Source organism: Pseudonaja textilis, chromosome 2, assembly GCF_049901715.1.
Source record: "Pseudonaja textilis isolate UNSWEBS1 chromosome 2, rPseTex1.2, whole genome shotgun sequence".
Lineage (NCBI taxonomy): Eukaryota > Metazoa > Chordata > Lepidosauria > Squamata > Elapidae > Pseudonaja > Pseudonaja textilis.
The window spans coordinates 254,384,441-254,401,525 of NC_141991.1; the positions used below are offsets into that span (position 1 = coordinate 254,384,441).

The window sequence follows — 17,085 nt, forward strand, 5'->3', positions numbered from 1 at the left end:
TTTGAGGGGATGTCACAGGGGGTCTAACCTACTCTGCAAAGTATCCGAGAGCAAGATAAGAAGTGTTGTATGGAAGCTAATCTAGGAGAAATTTCCTTGCACCGAGAACAATCAATCCGTGGAATGAATTGCCTACAGAAGTAAGGGGACATCCGTATGACTGGGATGGTGTAAGAGCCATCGAACGAGGGTTGGAGTAGAAGACCTCCAAGATCTTAGCCCTATGAGTCTTTGATCTTCTCAATGCCCCTTCTCTTTTCTTGTCTTTCGTCAGACGCTTGAAGCCCTCACTGAATCCAGAGATGAGGTTTAACGTGGTGGGCAAAAGCATCCAGAAGGTGTTTTCGCTACCAGCTCTTAAGATGACCACGCTGAAAGCAGATAGCCCATCCCAATCAAATCAAACTCAGGTGAGCAATCCAGGTAAAGCAAAGAAATGTAAGATCCACCTGGAAACAAGGATGTGGTAAACATGATTAAAGAGCTCCTCAAAAGCTCTTAGATCCATCCGTCGAGCCAAATGGACACCTTGGCCTGTCCCTTCATCTTTGGCCTTGAAAGCATGCTTCCGCTTCTCATTGTACGTTTTATTTATTTATTTATTTATTTATTTGTCAAGCGATTATAAGTATAAACATTGTTATGAGTACATGAAATGGATACATATAAGAAAAAAATAAAAAGAAACAATAGGACAGGGATGATAAGCACGTTGGTGCGCTTATGCACACCCTCTTAGGAAAGGGGTGAGGCCAATAGTAGACAGTCTAAGGTTAAAGTTTTTCAGGTTGGGGGAAGAAACCACAAAGTCAGGTAGAGTATTCCAAACTTTGACCACTCTGTTGCTGAAGTCGTATTTTCTTCAGTCACGTTTGGTGCGATTAACCTTGAGTTTGTATCTATGGTGTGCTCTTGTGTTGTTATGGTTGAAGCTGAAGTATTCATTGACAGGTAGGACATTGCAATGTATGATTTTATATACTATACCTAGATAAGACCGTAGTTCTAGGTTTTCTAGGTCTAGAATTTCGAGTCTGGTGGCATAAGGTATTCTGCAATGAGTAGAGGAGTGGAGAACTCTTCTTGTGAAATATTTCTAGACTTTCTCAACTGTGCTAATATCAGATACATAATCTGGGTTCCAGACTGATGAGCTGTATTCGAGTATTGGTCCAGCAAATGTTTTGTATGCTCTAGTTAGTAGTGTGATATTACCAGAGAAAAAGCTACATAAGATTAGGCTAACAACTCTTAATGCCTTTTTGGCTATATAGTTCTGAATAGTTCTGAATAGGACTACCTATTTTTAAGTGTTAAACATATCTGTGTGGTTTTCCTCACCCTCTTTTCTCTCTTCCTCCACTTCTCTTTTATGTTTATTTATTTATTTTATTTTATTTTACTTGGTTTTGTTTGTCAATTGCTTACAAGATAATAGGTAATAAGTAAAAATATAGTTATGAATACATGGATTCATATAAGAAAAATAAAAGAAACAATAGGACAGGGACGGTAGGCACGTTGGTGCGGTTATGTTCTCAAGACCAACTACCCAAGTTGGTAGTTGGTAGTTCTGAACCATGGTGCAGAATAACCATGTTCTGCATGCACTAGCTATGATTTCTAGGTAGTCTCAGATAACCCCCAAAATTCAGATGCTTAGTAACTAGTTCAGATTCACAATGGTCGCACCAGTCAATGGGACCAACTTAACATGTTACCAACTTAACAATGGCAGTGATTCACTTAATCACTGTGGCAAGAAAGGTAATAAAACGTGTTGTGGACCACCAGCAGCTGACAGAACTGGCAGCAGAACTGGCTGCATTGATGAGGTTGAGGAGGAACCTGGGCCGGGTCTGGAGGCTGAGGAAGATCCTGAGGAGAGGTCTGCATCAAAGGCAGAGATGGGGCCAGGGCAGGCTGGCAGGCAGCAGCTGCCTTAAGGTTCGGACAACAGTGATGCGGTGGAGCTTCTGGAACCGCTTCCCAGCCTGCGCGTGCGCAGAGCTAGTGGACGACAAGAACAATTGAGAAAGCAGGGTCGACTCAGGAGTAAGGCAACACCTCAGAGATGACTGACCCCTCCCATAGGGCATTAAAGAGGAGCGAACGGGACGTGAGCTTTTGCAGGAAGCAATTAGTTCGTCTAGTCAATTTGAAAAGTTCTGTTTGACGCTATGTCAAGTTTGGCCTTGCCCTGCATCTGGCAATTAGTTCTCTGGCTGCGTTCCAAGTGTGATAAGGTGGGTGTTTATAAACACTCCCCTTAAAGACTGTTTGTGAAGTCTGGCCAGCTGTGAATGAACATAATTCACAGCTGTGGAAATAAAGGAAGTTTTGCTGAGATTAAGATTGTGTTCTATGCTTTCTAAGGAAGCCTAGGTCTGAACAAAATAGGGGCAAAATTCACTTCACTAATGTCTCACTTGGCGACAGACATTTCAGACTCAGTTGTGGTCATAAGGTGAGGACTGCCTATATTTGAATATCCCAGAATATTAAGGAAGAGATCCAACTTCTTAGTCATTCTTTTCTGAACGATAACAGGAAGGAAGTCCTTTTGTTCCTCGTGTTCAACAGAGAAAGCATTTCTTCCAACTCTGGAGGACAAACCAACTCTGCAAGGTTGGCCACTCTGTTCATTGCAGGCTTGTGGACTTCAACTCCTAGAATTCCACGGATGGCTCAGGAATTATGGGAGTTACTGAGCACAAAGTCATCAAAGGGCCAACGTTCCCCGTCCCTGGTTTTCTCCCTCTTTCAGAGCCCGTTCCTTCCTTTACGCCACTTCTCCCTTCTGATATTTTTTTTCTTCTTTTAGGATTTTTATCAGCAGACTGTGACAGCCTGCAACGGCATGCTCACCGGATTGCTCTCTGAGGATCCCAATTTGAATTCCTTGCAGGATATCTTGAGGGTAAAGATTTATTCTTTTGGGGGGGTTGGTCGTACTGTCAGCCGGATGTTTAGGCTGGATTTGGCACTTCTGTCCACCTGTCAAGTCCTTCCCAAGGACCTGGGATAGGCAAATGTTGCTGTTTGGTGGGAATGGTATCATCGCAGTGGCCAAATGCGATAACTCGTCACGGCCAACTCCCCACCGGACAACTTGCATTATGACCACATTATTCATTTAAGGACCGCAGGGATTCATTTAACCCTGGCAGAAAAAAGGTCACGAGGCCAAGTACAAGTCACTTAAAATCCACTTTGCTAAGCTCCACAAATTCTGGTCATAAGTCGAGGACTAGCTATACAGTCAGCCTTCAACTTACCGCTGTTTATTTCGTGACAATGATGCTGAACATCTTGTTAGAAAGTTGCAAAAAGTGGTCCCACGACCCTGGGATACAGCAACCATCATAAAGATGAGTCATTTGCCAAGTGTTCAAATTCTGATCACGTGAGCATGGGGATGCTACAATGGTCATAAGTGTGAAGAATGGCCATAGGTCCCTTTTTCAGGGCCATTATAACCTTGAACAGTCACTTAGACTTATTATACCGCTTCCCTGTACTTTGCAGTACTCTTTACATGAGGATACAGATTGTTGTCCCCAACTATCTGGTTTCATCCTGATTTTACTGACCTTGTAAAGATGGAAGGCTGAATGAACCTGGAGCCAGTGAGAATCAAACTGCCAAACTCAGGCAGTCAGCAGAATTTGCCTGCAATACTGCATTCTAACCACTGTGCCATCACTGCTCTAAATGAACTGTTGAAAAAGTAGCTGTACAGAGTAGAGTAGAGTAGAGTAGAATAGAATAGAATAGAATAGAATAGAATAGAATAGAATAGAATAGAATACTTTATTGACCAAGTGCAATTGTACACACAAGGAATTTGTCTTGGTGTAAAGACTCTCAGTATACATAAAGAAAAGGTACATTCGTTAAGAATCAAGAATCATATCATACAACACCTAATGATAGTCATAGAGAACAATAAGCCATCAAATCATACTAGGAAACAGTCTATATAAATCGTAAGGATGCAAGCAACAAAGTTACAGCCGTACAGTCACAAGTGGGAGGGGATGGGTGATAAGGAGTGATGAGAAGATTAACAGTAATAGTAGTGTACACTTTGTAAATAGTTGAACAGTGTTGAGGGAATTATTTGTTTAGCAGAGTGATGGCTTTTGGGAAGAAACTGTCCTTGTGTCTAGTTGTTCTGTTGTGCAGGGCTCTATATAGCATCGTTTTGAGGGAAGGAGTTGAAACAATTTATGTCTGGGATGTGGGGGGTCTGTAAATATTTTCACAGCCCTCTTTTTGACTCGTGCAGGATACAGGTCCTTGATGAAAGGCGGGTTAGTAGCCATTGTTTTTTCTGCAGTCCTAATTATCCTCTGAAGTCTGTGTCTGTCCTGTTGGGTTGCAGAACCAAACCAGACAGTTATAGAGGTGCAGATGACAGACTCAATTATTCCTCTGTAGAACTGGATCAGCAGCTCCTTGGGCAGTTTGAGCTTTCTGAGTTGGCTCAGAAATAACATTCTTTGTATTCCAGAAATCTTCCATTACTACTCTAGTTTTGATTCTATAATAGACCAAAACTGACAAACGTCACAAATTTCTTTAGTTCTTTAGATATTCTCCCCAGTCCTGGGAAATTCTGTGGCTCTTCAAACTAGGAATCACAAATTCTTCCTTTCCTCCTTCTCCTTTGTTTTTCCTGGCAGGACACAAACCCCTGGATTGAATCCTACAAAACTCACGAGAGAGAGAGGGCCCTTCAGTGCACCAGGCAACTCCTAAAGTTTGCTTCTGAAAACGTAAATTTTGATGTAAGTCACAGTTTGGGATGAGAAGTGAAATGTTTTCAAAGGGAAAATGAAACCGAGAAAGTCCAGTTGCCTTTTGGAAAATGCACCTTTGGGATGTGACCAGGATGATATAAGGAGTGTTAGGTGTGCATGTGTTAGATGCTTGAGGGTTTGGTGCACGTGCACACGGCTCGTGACCACCGAACCAGTAGTGGAAAAGGTAGGATCACACTGGTGCTTGCAGCAACTGTGGTTCTGTGATTCTGAGTTCTATCATTCTGGGATTCTCATGTTCTATGATGCTGTAATTCTAAGATTCTATGATTGAAAGATTCTATGATTCAGATTCTATGATTCAAAGATGCGAAGATTCTGTGATTCAAAACTTCTATGCCTCAAAGATTCTAGGATTCAGAGATTCTATGATTCTATGATTCTAAGATTATGATTCAAAGATGCTGTGATGCTATGATTCTATGATTCTGTGCTTTGAAGAACCGAAGATTCAAAGATTCAAATATTCTATTATTCAAGGATTCTCTGATTCTATGATCATGATTCTAAGATTCTATTATTCTAAGATGACTATGATGCTATGATTCTGAGATTCTATGATTGAAAGATTCTATGATTCAGATTCTATGATTCAAAGATGTAAAGATTCTATGATTCAAAACTTCTATGCCTCAAAGATTCAAAGATTCTAGGATTCAGAGATTCTATGATTCTAAGATTCTAAGATTATGATTCAAAGATGCTGTGATGCTATGATTCTATGATTCTGTGCTTTGAAGAACCGAAGATTCAAAGATTCAAATATTCTATTATTCAAGGATTCTCTGATTCTATGATCATGATTCTAAGATTCTATTATTCTAAGATGACTATGATGCTATGATTCTGAGATTCTATGATTGAAAGATTCTATGATTCAAAGATGCGAAGATTCTGCGATTCAAAACTTCTATGCCTCAAAGATTCAAAGATTCTAGGATTCAGAGATTCTATGATTCTAAGATTCTAAGATTATGATTCAAAGATGCTGTGATGCTATGATTCTATGATTCTGTGCTTTGAAGAACCGAAGATTCAAAGATTCAAATATTCTATTATTCAAGGATTCTCTGATTCTCTGATCATGATTCTAAGGTTCTATTATTCTAAGATGACTATGATGCTATGATTATGGTTCTATTATTCAAAGATTTTGTTATTCAAAATCCAGTGATTCTATTATTCAAAGACTATGATTCAAAGATTATTATTCAGAGATTCTATAATACAAAGATTCAAAGATTCAATAATACTATGATTCTATGATTCCAAAATATATGATTCTAAGATTTTATGGTTCTATGGTACATATTCTCTGTTTTCAGCTGGCTGACAAGTTCATGGGCCCCTTCCCAATTTTATTTTATTTTTTTATTTATTTTATTTGGTTTGTCAATTGCTTACAAGATAATAGGTATAAGTAAAAACATAGTTATGAATACATGGATACATATAAGAAAAATGAAAGAAACAATAGGACAGGGACGGTAGGCACGTTGGTGCGCTTATGCACGCCCCCTACAGACCTCTTAGGAAAGGGGTGAGGTCAATAGTAGACAGTCTAAGGTTAAAGTTTTGGGGGTTTGGGGAAGAAACCACAGAGTCAGGTAGAGTATTCCAGACATTGACCACTCTGTTGCTGAAGTCGTATTTCCTGCAATCAAGCTTGGTGCGGTTAACCTTGAGTTTGTATCTGTTGTGTGCTCTTGTGTTGTTATGGTTGAAGCTGAAGTATTCATTGACAGGTAAGTCATTGCAATGGATGATTTTATATATCATACTTAGATCAGACCAAAGACGGCGTAATTCAAGGTTTTCTAGGTCTAGAATTTCAAGTCTGGTGGCATAAGGTATTCTGCAACGAGTAGAGGAGTGGAGAACTCTTCTTGTGAAATATATCAGATACATAATGTAGATTCCAGACTGATGAGCTGTATTCGAGTATTGGTCTAGCAAATGTTTTGAATGCTCTAGTTAGTAGTGTGATATTACCAGAGAAAAAGCTACGTAGGATTAGGTTAACAGCTCTTAATGCCTTTTTGGCTATGTAGTTACAGTGGGCTCTAGCACTTATCTTTCTCCTTTTATTATCCTTTTTAAAAAATCTTTCTCCTCCTTTTTTCCTCCTTTCATTAGACCACAGCTGACTTTGTTTTGCTGGGACAGCTGGTGGCTTTGTTGGCCCTGCACATTGGCGACAGCAGCAAAGAAGTTGGCCAGATGTCTGCAGAGGCCGCCTACCACCTCCACCACCTCATCATGAGCAAAATGGGTGAGAAATTGGGACTCCAAGGGAAGACATGCTGCAAGGAGCCCAGGGATGTGCACTGCCCAGGAGAGCATTTGGTGGCACAGCCTGTGTGGTGTGGCCAAGACACTGGTCATTGAGCTGGGCAGAGATGCCTGGAATTTGCAGTTTGATATTGGCACCTTTCAGGGCCATGGGTCACTTCTCATGTTAAGTGGGTCAGTTAGGGCTAAGCATCTGCAATCATCCAGTCTTGGGACATTGATTGTTTCTTAGCGTGTTTTGCAAAGCCACATTGTAGTCATTGGATGGCTGGGTGTATTGCGGGAAGTGAGAAAATGGCTTAACATAGTTACTGGTGGTCTGGGCAGTATTAAGGGAAGAGCTAAAGAGTGCTTATCATAAATTATATGTTCGTTTTATAGTTTGTTAGATTTTGCAGCAGATATTCAAATCCAGAAAGCACACACAAATGACTGATTCGGCAGGATCCATTAACTTCTTTATATACATAATAACATTTGAAGTAAAGTTTACAATACCAATAGTAGATTCTTCCAACGTAACACAAGCAAAACACAAGGAGCAGCTTCCGAGTTCAGAGCAGAGAGTAGAGATAAGCCACGGCCAGACACTCTCTTTAAGTTTCAGTTTCTAATTCAGCTCCCATTGGCTGACCTTGTTAACCATGTCTCTGCCAGTTCATGAATATTCTGACATAGTTTCAACCCCATTTTATGTGTCCTCTAATTTTTAATTGGGAGCCGTCTACAATCAGTTGAAAGATGGGCAGTTATATAAATGCTTCACATAAAGTCAAGGATAGGATAAATACGGCTAGTTGAAAGCTTTACCCAGTGGCAACTTTAAGACACGTGGATTTCAACTCCCAGTATTCCCCAGGCAGCATGGAATCAATTCCGAACCCAGTGCTTCATTTGCACATCAGGCAAATGTAGTCTGGTTTAAATCTGGTTAGATTCATTCATTCATTCATTCATCCATCCATCCATTCATTCATTCATTCATTCATTCATTCATGTAATTTGTTTCTTATGTAACCCTATTTTTTTCTTCTATTTAAAGTCCAACCTATTGAGTTAATCAAGAAAAGGGATTATGATAATCTTTGGTTTACAACAATTCATTTAGTGACTGTTCTATGTTACAACAGCATGGAAAAAAGTGACTTAAGATTGTTTTACACACTTACAAGCATTGCAGCATCCCCATGGTCATGTGATCACCATTTGGGTGTTTAGCAACTGACTCATATTTATGAAAGTCGCAATTAACAACCGTGTTGCTAACTTAACAACTACGATGAATTACTTAACCACAGAGGCAATTAAAAAAATTGCGACGTGGGGCTAAAGTCACTTAACAAGTGTCTCACTTAGCAACATGAATTTTGGGCTTGATTGTGGTCGTAATTCGAGGACTACCAGTAATTGGGCCACTAAAGTAGTCATTGCTGCTGTTTCATTCCTGATCAGTTAGAGAAAGGAAAGGAATAGCAGTGGATGATAAAAATAATTATGTTGGCGGTAGTGATGGAGCCATTGGAGCTCTGCCTGATTTTTTTTGATATTCATCACACTGTGGTAGCCACCAAACAGAAGCATACTTTGTGGGCCTACCTAAATGTAAGTGCCCTGATGCCTTGTAAAGTGTTGTGTGTGTGTGTGAGAGAGAGAGAGAGGGAGTGAAGAGAGAGAGAAAGAAAGAGAGAGGGGGAGGGAGAGAGAGAAAGAGAGAGATAATGAGAAAGAGACAGGGGAGAGTGAAGGGGAGAGAGAGAGAGAGAGAGAGAGGGAGGGAGAGAAAGAGAGAGAGGGGAAAGAGGGAAAGAGAGAGAAAGAAAGAGAAAAAAGAAAGAGAGAGAGGCAGAGGGAAGGAGAGAAAGAAACCATGCCAGGTTTAGCATTTTTGCCACTCTTCACAGCAAGGCTGAGTTTAGCCTGCCATTTTTTCCTTTGCAAATGTTCCTTTAGCAAAGCCATCAGATCAACATGGTATGCCCATGAACCATGCGCGTGCACACACACACACCACTGGGTCTTAAGATGGTGCCAGGTAATGGGAGTTGGGTGAGGTTCTTAGTGCTCTCTGAGCTTGGTTGATTGCTTGCAGATGTTTCATTACCCAGCTAGGTATCTGTACCTGCCAATAGTGGTGTCCCCCAAGGCAGTGTTTTAGGACCAACTCTCTTAATACTCTACATAAATGACCTCTGTGATCATATTAAGAGCAACTGCGTTCTCTTTGCTGATGATGTAAAGCTATTCAACACCACAGACAATACTGCTACCCTTCAAAAAGACCTCGACTGTGTATCAGAATGGTCAAACAGATGGCAACTTCAAATCTCAACAAGTGAATGCTCTGTCTTACATATTGGCAAAAAAAAATCAGAAAATAAAATACAAGCTGAATAGTCAAGACCTTGTTGATGATCCAAACTCTGCAAAGGACCTTGGAATACTCATCTCTAATGATCTAAGTGCTAATGCCCACTGTAACTACATAGCCAAAAAGGCATTAAGAGCTGTTAAGCTAATCCTATGTAGCTTTTTCTCTGGTAATATCACACTACTAACTAGAGCATTCAAAACATTTGCTAGACCAGTACTCGAATACAGCTCATCAGTCTGGAATCTACATTACGTATCTGATATTAGCACAGTTGAGAAAGTCCAGAAATATTTCACAAGAAGAGTTCTCCACTCCTCTACTCATTGTAGAATACCTTATGCCACCAGACTTGAAATTCTAGACCTAGAAAACCTACAACTACACCGTCTTCGGTCCGATCTAAGTATAGTATATAAAATCATACATTGCAATGTCCTACCTGTCAATGAATACTTCAGCTTCAACCATAACAAGACAAGAGCAAACAATAGATACAAACTCAAAGTTAATTGCACCAAACTTGATTGCAGAAAATATGACTTCAGCAACAGAGTCGTCAATGTCTGGAATACTCTACCTGACTCTGTGGTTTCTTCCCCAAACCCCAAAAACTTTAACCTTAGACTGTCTACTATTGACTGCACCCCTTTCCTAAGAGGTCTGTAGGGGGCATGCATAAGCGCACCAATGTGCCTACCATCCCTGTCCTATTGTTTCTTTTATTTTTCTTATATGTACCCATTTCATGTATTCATAGCTATGTATATACTTATACCTATTATCTTGTAAGCAATTGACAAATCAAATAAATAAATAAAAAATAAATAAAATAAATAGGTAACATCAGTGCTAGAAGGGCATGGGGTTTATAGATAGGAGGATCAGAAGGAGTAGGAGGATAGAGAGGGGGAGAGAGAAAGAGGGAGAGGAGGAGGAGGAGGAGGTGGAGGAGGAGGAGGAGGAGGAGGAGGAGGAGGAAGACGAATGTGGAGTCCTTGTTGCTCTCTGAGCTTTGTTGTTTTCTTGAGGACTTTTCATGACCCAACTAGATAACATCATCAGCACCAGAAGGGAGGGAGCTTTTTTCTCTCTTTCTATACAAAGTTTTTTGCCCTATTGGTGGTCATTATCACTGATGATGTTACCTAGTTGGGCAATGAAACATTTGCACGAAAACCACCAAGCTCAGACACCACCAAAGACCCCCTCCGGTCAACCCAAATCTTCTATTCTATTGGAACTAACTAAACCAGCAGGTGGAGGAAAGATGTTCAGAAGTTCAGAATGCCAACATCTGACCTTGTGTTCTTTTTCCTCCTCTACCAAGCTAAAGAAATGGACATGAAGAGAAAAAACAAGAAGGGAAACATCGTGAAGTGGCTGAGGGAGGACTTCATTTCGGGCCCAGCAATATTTTATGACATCTCCAAAATGGCGAAGGTATGTTTAGTTCAGCCTTTTGCCTTGCTTCTTGTTGACCTTCCTTTCGGTCCTCCTCATGACGGGGAGACACTCAAAAAAGTCAACGTAACAGTGAGGACAGCATGGTCCAAAGGCTGCAGTTTGGATGCCCGTCCCCCACAATCTCCAGGAGCAGGCAAGTGCAGCTGCCATGTTGGCTTCTTTGACCCACCTCCTCATTTCACCTGATGGAGGACATGAAATAAGGCCCTGCCTTATCTCTCTACAGGGTGGGCTATCCCCAAACCTGGGTCAAAGCCTCTGGCTTGTCGAGAGAAAGGAGTCAAAACCCCGATGCATCTCCGCATGGTCTTCTTTTCTTCTTTCCGACAGGCCTTTGGTGAGCATCTCACCCCCTCCCAGTTAACGGACGTGATCCTGAAAGCCCTCGAGGCTGTCAAAAGTGTCAACAAGAACCTTTCGCAGGCTGCCGGGATGCTCTTGAATTCCTTGATGGAGGAATGTGGAATGGAGATGGAGGAAGTAAGAACATCGCCGGGTTTGGACTGAAAGGGATGTAGGAGATTTTGTGGCAAACAAGGAGGAGAATGGGCAAGACCTCGTGTTTCGAGTCCCACTTGGTGACACAACTTTGACGGGTTTTAAGAAGGCTAGGGGTAGAGGGCAGACCACCAAGTGACCTCAGGGCTGTCCATAAAGTCGGGTAAGCCTTCCAAAAGGAGGTTAGCAAGAGGCATTTTGGGTTCAGTGGTGGTCATAAGTTGAGGACTACCTATATAGGTTGGATAGTGTGTTTTGGGGGCCGGCAGTCACAATTTGGTGAGGATATTTGGCCCCATGTATAGAGAGTATCTGCCCATCTATCATGGCCAGTGCAAATTCGGTTCAGTGCTGTCCATATCACACAAGGCTGGACAAACCAGGTGTTTTTCAAAAAATGTCAGGCAAACTTTGACATTGTGGGAGCCAATTTTTCCCCAATGGGTGGGAATTATCACCTCTACTGCAACTCCAGTGGAGACCAATGGTGGATCTCATCCTTCTAATCTCTGTTTTTGCCGCAGCTACCGATGATCCTAAGGGAAATGTACATGTGTCTCCCAAATATTTTGGACTCTGCCACCAAGGAAGAGGTCATAAAAGCAGTGTGCCACCTGGCTTCGAAAAGGCCAAACCGAGTGGTGGATACCATCCTGGAGGTCTCGGTGGAGTGTGATGGGTGAGAAGAACCTCAAGGAGAGGCGCCTCCTGTTCTCCTGTACTCTACGGAGATTCTGAATCCTTTGTGATTGGGGAAAATACCTGTAGCTCGAGTGGAGGATGAGGGTGGAGGTTGGTTAACAGATTTAACGGATAATCAGAGTTGGAAGGGACCTTGTAGGACATCTAGTCCAACCCTCCGCCCAAGCAGGAGACCCTATACCGTTTCTGACAAATGGCAGTCCAGTCTCTTCTTGAAAGTCTCAAGTGATGAAGCTCCCACAACTTCCGAGGACAACTTCTGTTCCATCGGTTGATTGTTCTCTTTGTCAGAAAGTTTCTCCTTATTTCCAGGTTAAATCTCTCCTTGTTCAGTTTCCATCCATTATTCCTTGTCTGGCTTATAGGCCCTTTAGAAAATAGCTTAACCCCTTCCTCCCTATGACAGCTCTTTAAATATTGGAAGACTGCTATCCTGTCTCTCCTAGTCCTTCTCTTCACTTAGACTAGCCAGGCCCAGTTCCTGTAACCATTCTGTATGTTTTAGTCTCCAGTCCCCTCATCATCCTGGTTGCTCTTCTCTGTACTTTTTCTAGAGTCTCAGCATCTTTTTTATAATGTGGTGAATAAAACTGGATGTAGTACTCTAGGTGTGGTCTTACTAAGGCTTTATAGAGTGGTATTAGTACTTCCCTTGATCTTGATTGTATCCCTCTGTTAATACAATTTAGGATTGCATTAGCTTTTTTGGCTGCTGCTGCATGCTCACTGCTGGCTCCTATTTAGCTGGTTGTCCACTAAGACTCCAAGATCCCTCTCACAGTTCCTGCTATTGAGCCTGGTTTCACCCAGTCTAGATGTGTCCTTTTGGTTTCTCTTGCCTAAGTGTAGGACTTTACTTTTCTCTACACTGAATTTCATTTTGTTAGATACGGCCCAGTGTTCTAGTCTGTCGAGATCCATCCGGATCCTGAGCCTATCTTCTTGGGTGTTAGCTATTCCTGCCAGTTTAGTATCATCTGCAAATTTGCTAAGTTCCCCTTCTATTCCCTCATCTAAGTTGTTAATGAAGATACTGAAGAGTCCTGGGCCTAAGACGGAAGCTTAGGCCAGTTGCGAGTCCATCTAGTGGTGGTGCTATCTATTCCACTTTTTTCTAGCTTACTAAGAAGTAGGTTGCGGTCTACTTTGTCGAATGCCTTGCTGAAATCTAAATATATTATGTCCACAGTATTTTGCTGGTCTACTAATTTAGTCACTTTGTTGAAGCATGAAATAAGATTGGTTTGGCACGATCTGTTCTTACCAAGCCTGTGCTGACTGCTCGTTATTACTTTATTTGTTTCTAGATGTTGGCCGATCTGTTTTTTTATTATCTTTTCCAGTATCTTCCCGGGTATCGATGTTAGGCTGATTGGTCTATAGCAGGCTTGTCCAACCCGCGGCCCGCGGGCTGCATGCGGCCCAGGTCACCTTGTAATGCCGCCCAGTGCCCACCCCAACCTTCGTGCCAGAGCCAGCGAGGAGGAGGAGGAGAGGCAGGCGCGAGGCGGGGCGGGGCGAGCGCCACGCCAAGCAGCAACAGAAAAGGCGGGCGCCTCCTGCTGTTGCCGCCGCTGCCGCCCCTGCTTCTGCCCCTGCCGCCGCTGCTACTTCTGTCCCCGCCGCCACTGCTGCTTCTGCTGCCGCCGCTGCTACTACTGCCCCCGCTGTTGCTTCTGCCCCCACCGCCGCTGCCGCCGCCACCACTGCTACTCTTCCCCCACCGCCGCTGCTGCTTCTGCCCCTGCCGCGGCCGCCACTTCTGCCCCCGCCGCCATTGCTACTTCTGCCCCCACCACCGCTGCTGCTTCTGCCCCTGCCGCGGCCGCCACTTCTGCCCCCGCTGCCACTGCTGCTTCTGCCCCCACCGCTGCTGCCACTTCTGCCCCCGCTGCTGCCGCCGCTTCTGCCCCCGCCGCTGCCGCCGCTCTTTTCCAGTCCTCTGGTAGTTCTCCGGTGCTCCAGGATTTTTGAAAGATATGGTGCAGTGGTTCTGAGATGACCTCTGCCAGCTCCTTTAAAACTCTGGGATGAAATCCATCAGGCCCCAGTGATTTGTTTTCATCAAGATCAGACAGGTGTTCTCTTACTAGTTTTTTGCTTATTTTAACTTTTATTTCTGGTCCGTCTTTTACAGTTATGTTTTTGGTGGGTTGAGCTATAGTTTCTTTTTGCGTGAAGACAGATGCAAAGAATGAGTTAAGCAGTTCTGTTTTCTCTCTGTTGCCTGTTGCTTCCTTGCCATCTTCTCTCTTTAGTGGACTGACTGTTTCTTTGATTTTTTTCTTGTTATTTCTATGTTGGAAGAAACTTTTTTTTCTTATCTTTGACTTTTGTTGCAAGTCTTTGTTCGTTCTGAGCCTTTGCTATCCTGACTTTGTCTTTGCAGATTCTGGCTATCTGCTGATATTCTGCCTTAGTTGTATATCCTTCTTTCCATTTTTTGTACTTGTCCTTTTTTTCTTTCAATTTGCCAGAGAGATCTTTGTGCAGCCATGCTGGTTTCTTCTTGGATTTCTTGTTTTTCTTTCTCAGTGGTATTGTCTGATCTGGGCTTCTATGATCATACCTTTTAGAGTTTTCCAAGATTCTTGAGTTGTTTTCCCCTTTAGGATTTTCATCCATGGAATCTTTCCCAAGTTCTCTCTGAGTTTATTGAAATCAGCTCTTTTAAAATCCAAGACTCTGGTGTCATTATGTTCTGTTGCTTGTGTTTGTGTTATGTTGAATTGTGTGTTTGTGTTATGTGAATGACATGGTCACTCTCACCCAAGGTTCGTGCAGTGTCAACTCCCTCTACCACTTCTTCTCTGTTTGTAAGAATTAAGTCCAGTATGGCTGTCCCTCTAGTTTCACCCTCTACCTTTTGGACAACAAAGTTGTCAGCTAGGTTGGTTAAGAACTTATTTGATTTCTCACGTGGTGCAGAATTAGTTTTCCAATTAATATCAGGATAATTGAAGTCTCCCAATACTATTGTTGTGTGTTTCCTGCATATGTTTGTTACTTGGCTGGCAAGTAATTGATTGGGTGGCCTATAAAATACACCTATGGCCATGTCATTCTTTTTTTCTTTTATATTGACCCATATGCATTCTAGGAGGTTTTCATTTTATTTATTTATTTATTTATTTGATTTGTCAATTGCTTACAAAATAATAGGTATAAGTATATACATAGTTATAAGTACATGAAATGGGTACATATGAGAAAAATAAAACAATAGGACAGGGACGGTCAGCACATTGGTGCACTTATGCACTCCCCCTACAGACCTCTTAGGAAAGGGGTGAGGTCAATAGTAGACAGTCTAAGGTTAAAGTTTTGGGGGTTTGGGGAAGAAACCACAGAGTCAGGTAGAGGATTCCAGACACTGACCACTCTGTTGCTGAAGTCGTATTTCCTGCAATCAAGTTTGGTGTGATTAACCTTGAGTTTGTATCTATTGTGTGCTCTTGTGTTGTTATGGTTGAAGCTGAAGTATTCATTGACAGGTAGGACATTGCAATCTATGATTTTATATACCATACTTAGATCAGACTGAAGATGGCATAGTTGTAGGTTTTCTAGGTCTAGAATTTCAAGTCTGGTGGCATAAGATATTCTTCAACGAGTAGAGGAGTGGAGAACTCTTCTTGTGAAATATTTCTGGACATTCTCAACTGTGTTAATATCAGATACGTAATGTAGATTCCAGACTGATGAGCTGTATTCGAGTATTGGTCTAGCAAATGTTTTGTATGCTCTAGTTAGTAGTGTGATATTACCAGAGAAAAAGCTATGTAGGTTTCACGTTATCCTACGTCGGATAACAACTCTTAATGCCTTTTTGGCTATGTAGTTACAGTGGGCTCTAGCACTTAGGTCTTTAGAGATGAGTACTCCAAGGTCCTTTACAGAGTTTGGATCATCAACAAGGTCTTGACTATTCAACCTGTATTTTATTGCCAATATGTAAGACAGAGCATTCATTTGTTGAGATTTGAAGTTGCCATTTGTTTGACCATTCTGATACATAGTCAAGATCTTTTTGAAAGGTAGCAGTATTGTCTGTGGCATTGAACAGCTTTACATCATCAGCGAAAAGAACGCAGTTGCTCTTAATATGATCACAGAGGTCATTTATGTAGAGTATGAAGAGAGTTGGTCCTAGAACACTGCCTTGGGGGACACCACTATTGACAGGTACCGAATTTGATAGGACGCTCCCAATTTTGACCATTTGTTGTCTGTTTGACAGGAATGCTTCTATCCAGTTATGTAGTTGTCCAGAGATACCGGAAGATTTTAGTTTTAGGAGTAGTTTGTCATGTACCACTGAATCAAAGGCTTTACAGAAGTCTATGTAGATTGCGTCTATTGCTTTGCCCTGATCGAGTTGTGCAGTCCATATGTTTTTGCAGTTTAAGAGTTGCAGTTTACAGGATAGTTTTTTCCTGAAACCAAATTGTTTATTGGAGAGTAGGTTGTTTGTCTCTAAGTCGAGGATAATGGATTGGTTAATAATTAATTCCATGACTTTACAGGTGACGCAGCATAAGGAGATTGGTCTGTAATTTTCAACTAGGCTGGGGTCTCCCTTTTTGAAGATGGGGATGACCGTGGCTTGTGACCATAGTTTTGGCAAGGAGCTGGTCCTGAAAGATTTTTCAAAGATTATGCTTAGAGGTTCGGCTATGGCAGTGGATAGTTTTTTAAAGAAGTAGGCACATATTCCGTCCGGTCCAATAGATAGAGATGGTTTTAGATTGTGTAGTGCTTTTTCAACATTGTCTTCTGTAAAATCGATATGTATTAGATCATTGTAGTTGTCTGTGGTTCGGCTAGGAAATCCTGGGCATGATCCATTGCTGTTTACAAATACTGAGCCAAAGAATGTGTTAAAGATGTTGGCTTTAATGGTGTCGTTGTTGCAGTCTTTACCATTAGGTC

The 17,085-nt window shown here is 42.0% G+C and overlaps 1 protein-coding gene across 1 annotated transcript in view; it reads left to right on the plus strand.

Moving 5' to 3' along the window:
• Positions 1–17,085, plus strand: part of LOC113444953 (maestro heat-like repeat family member 5) — a 46,975-nt gene that overhangs the window by 10,696 nt on the left and 19,194 nt on the right. Inside the window, exons 9-15 of the mRNA XM_087923227.1 lie at positions 275–410; positions 2,825–2,920; positions 4,689–4,793; positions 6,963–7,098; positions 10,817–10,929; positions 11,284–11,433; positions 11,976–12,130. Coding sequence (XP_087779353.1) covers positions 275–410; positions 2,825–2,920; positions 4,689–4,793; positions 6,963–7,098; positions 10,817–10,929; positions 11,284–11,433; positions 11,976–12,130 — 891 coding nt within the window. The remainder of the gene's footprint in view (positions 1–274; positions 411–2,824; positions 2,921–4,688; positions 4,794–6,962; positions 7,099–10,816; positions 10,930–11,283; positions 11,434–11,975; positions 12,131–17,085) is intronic.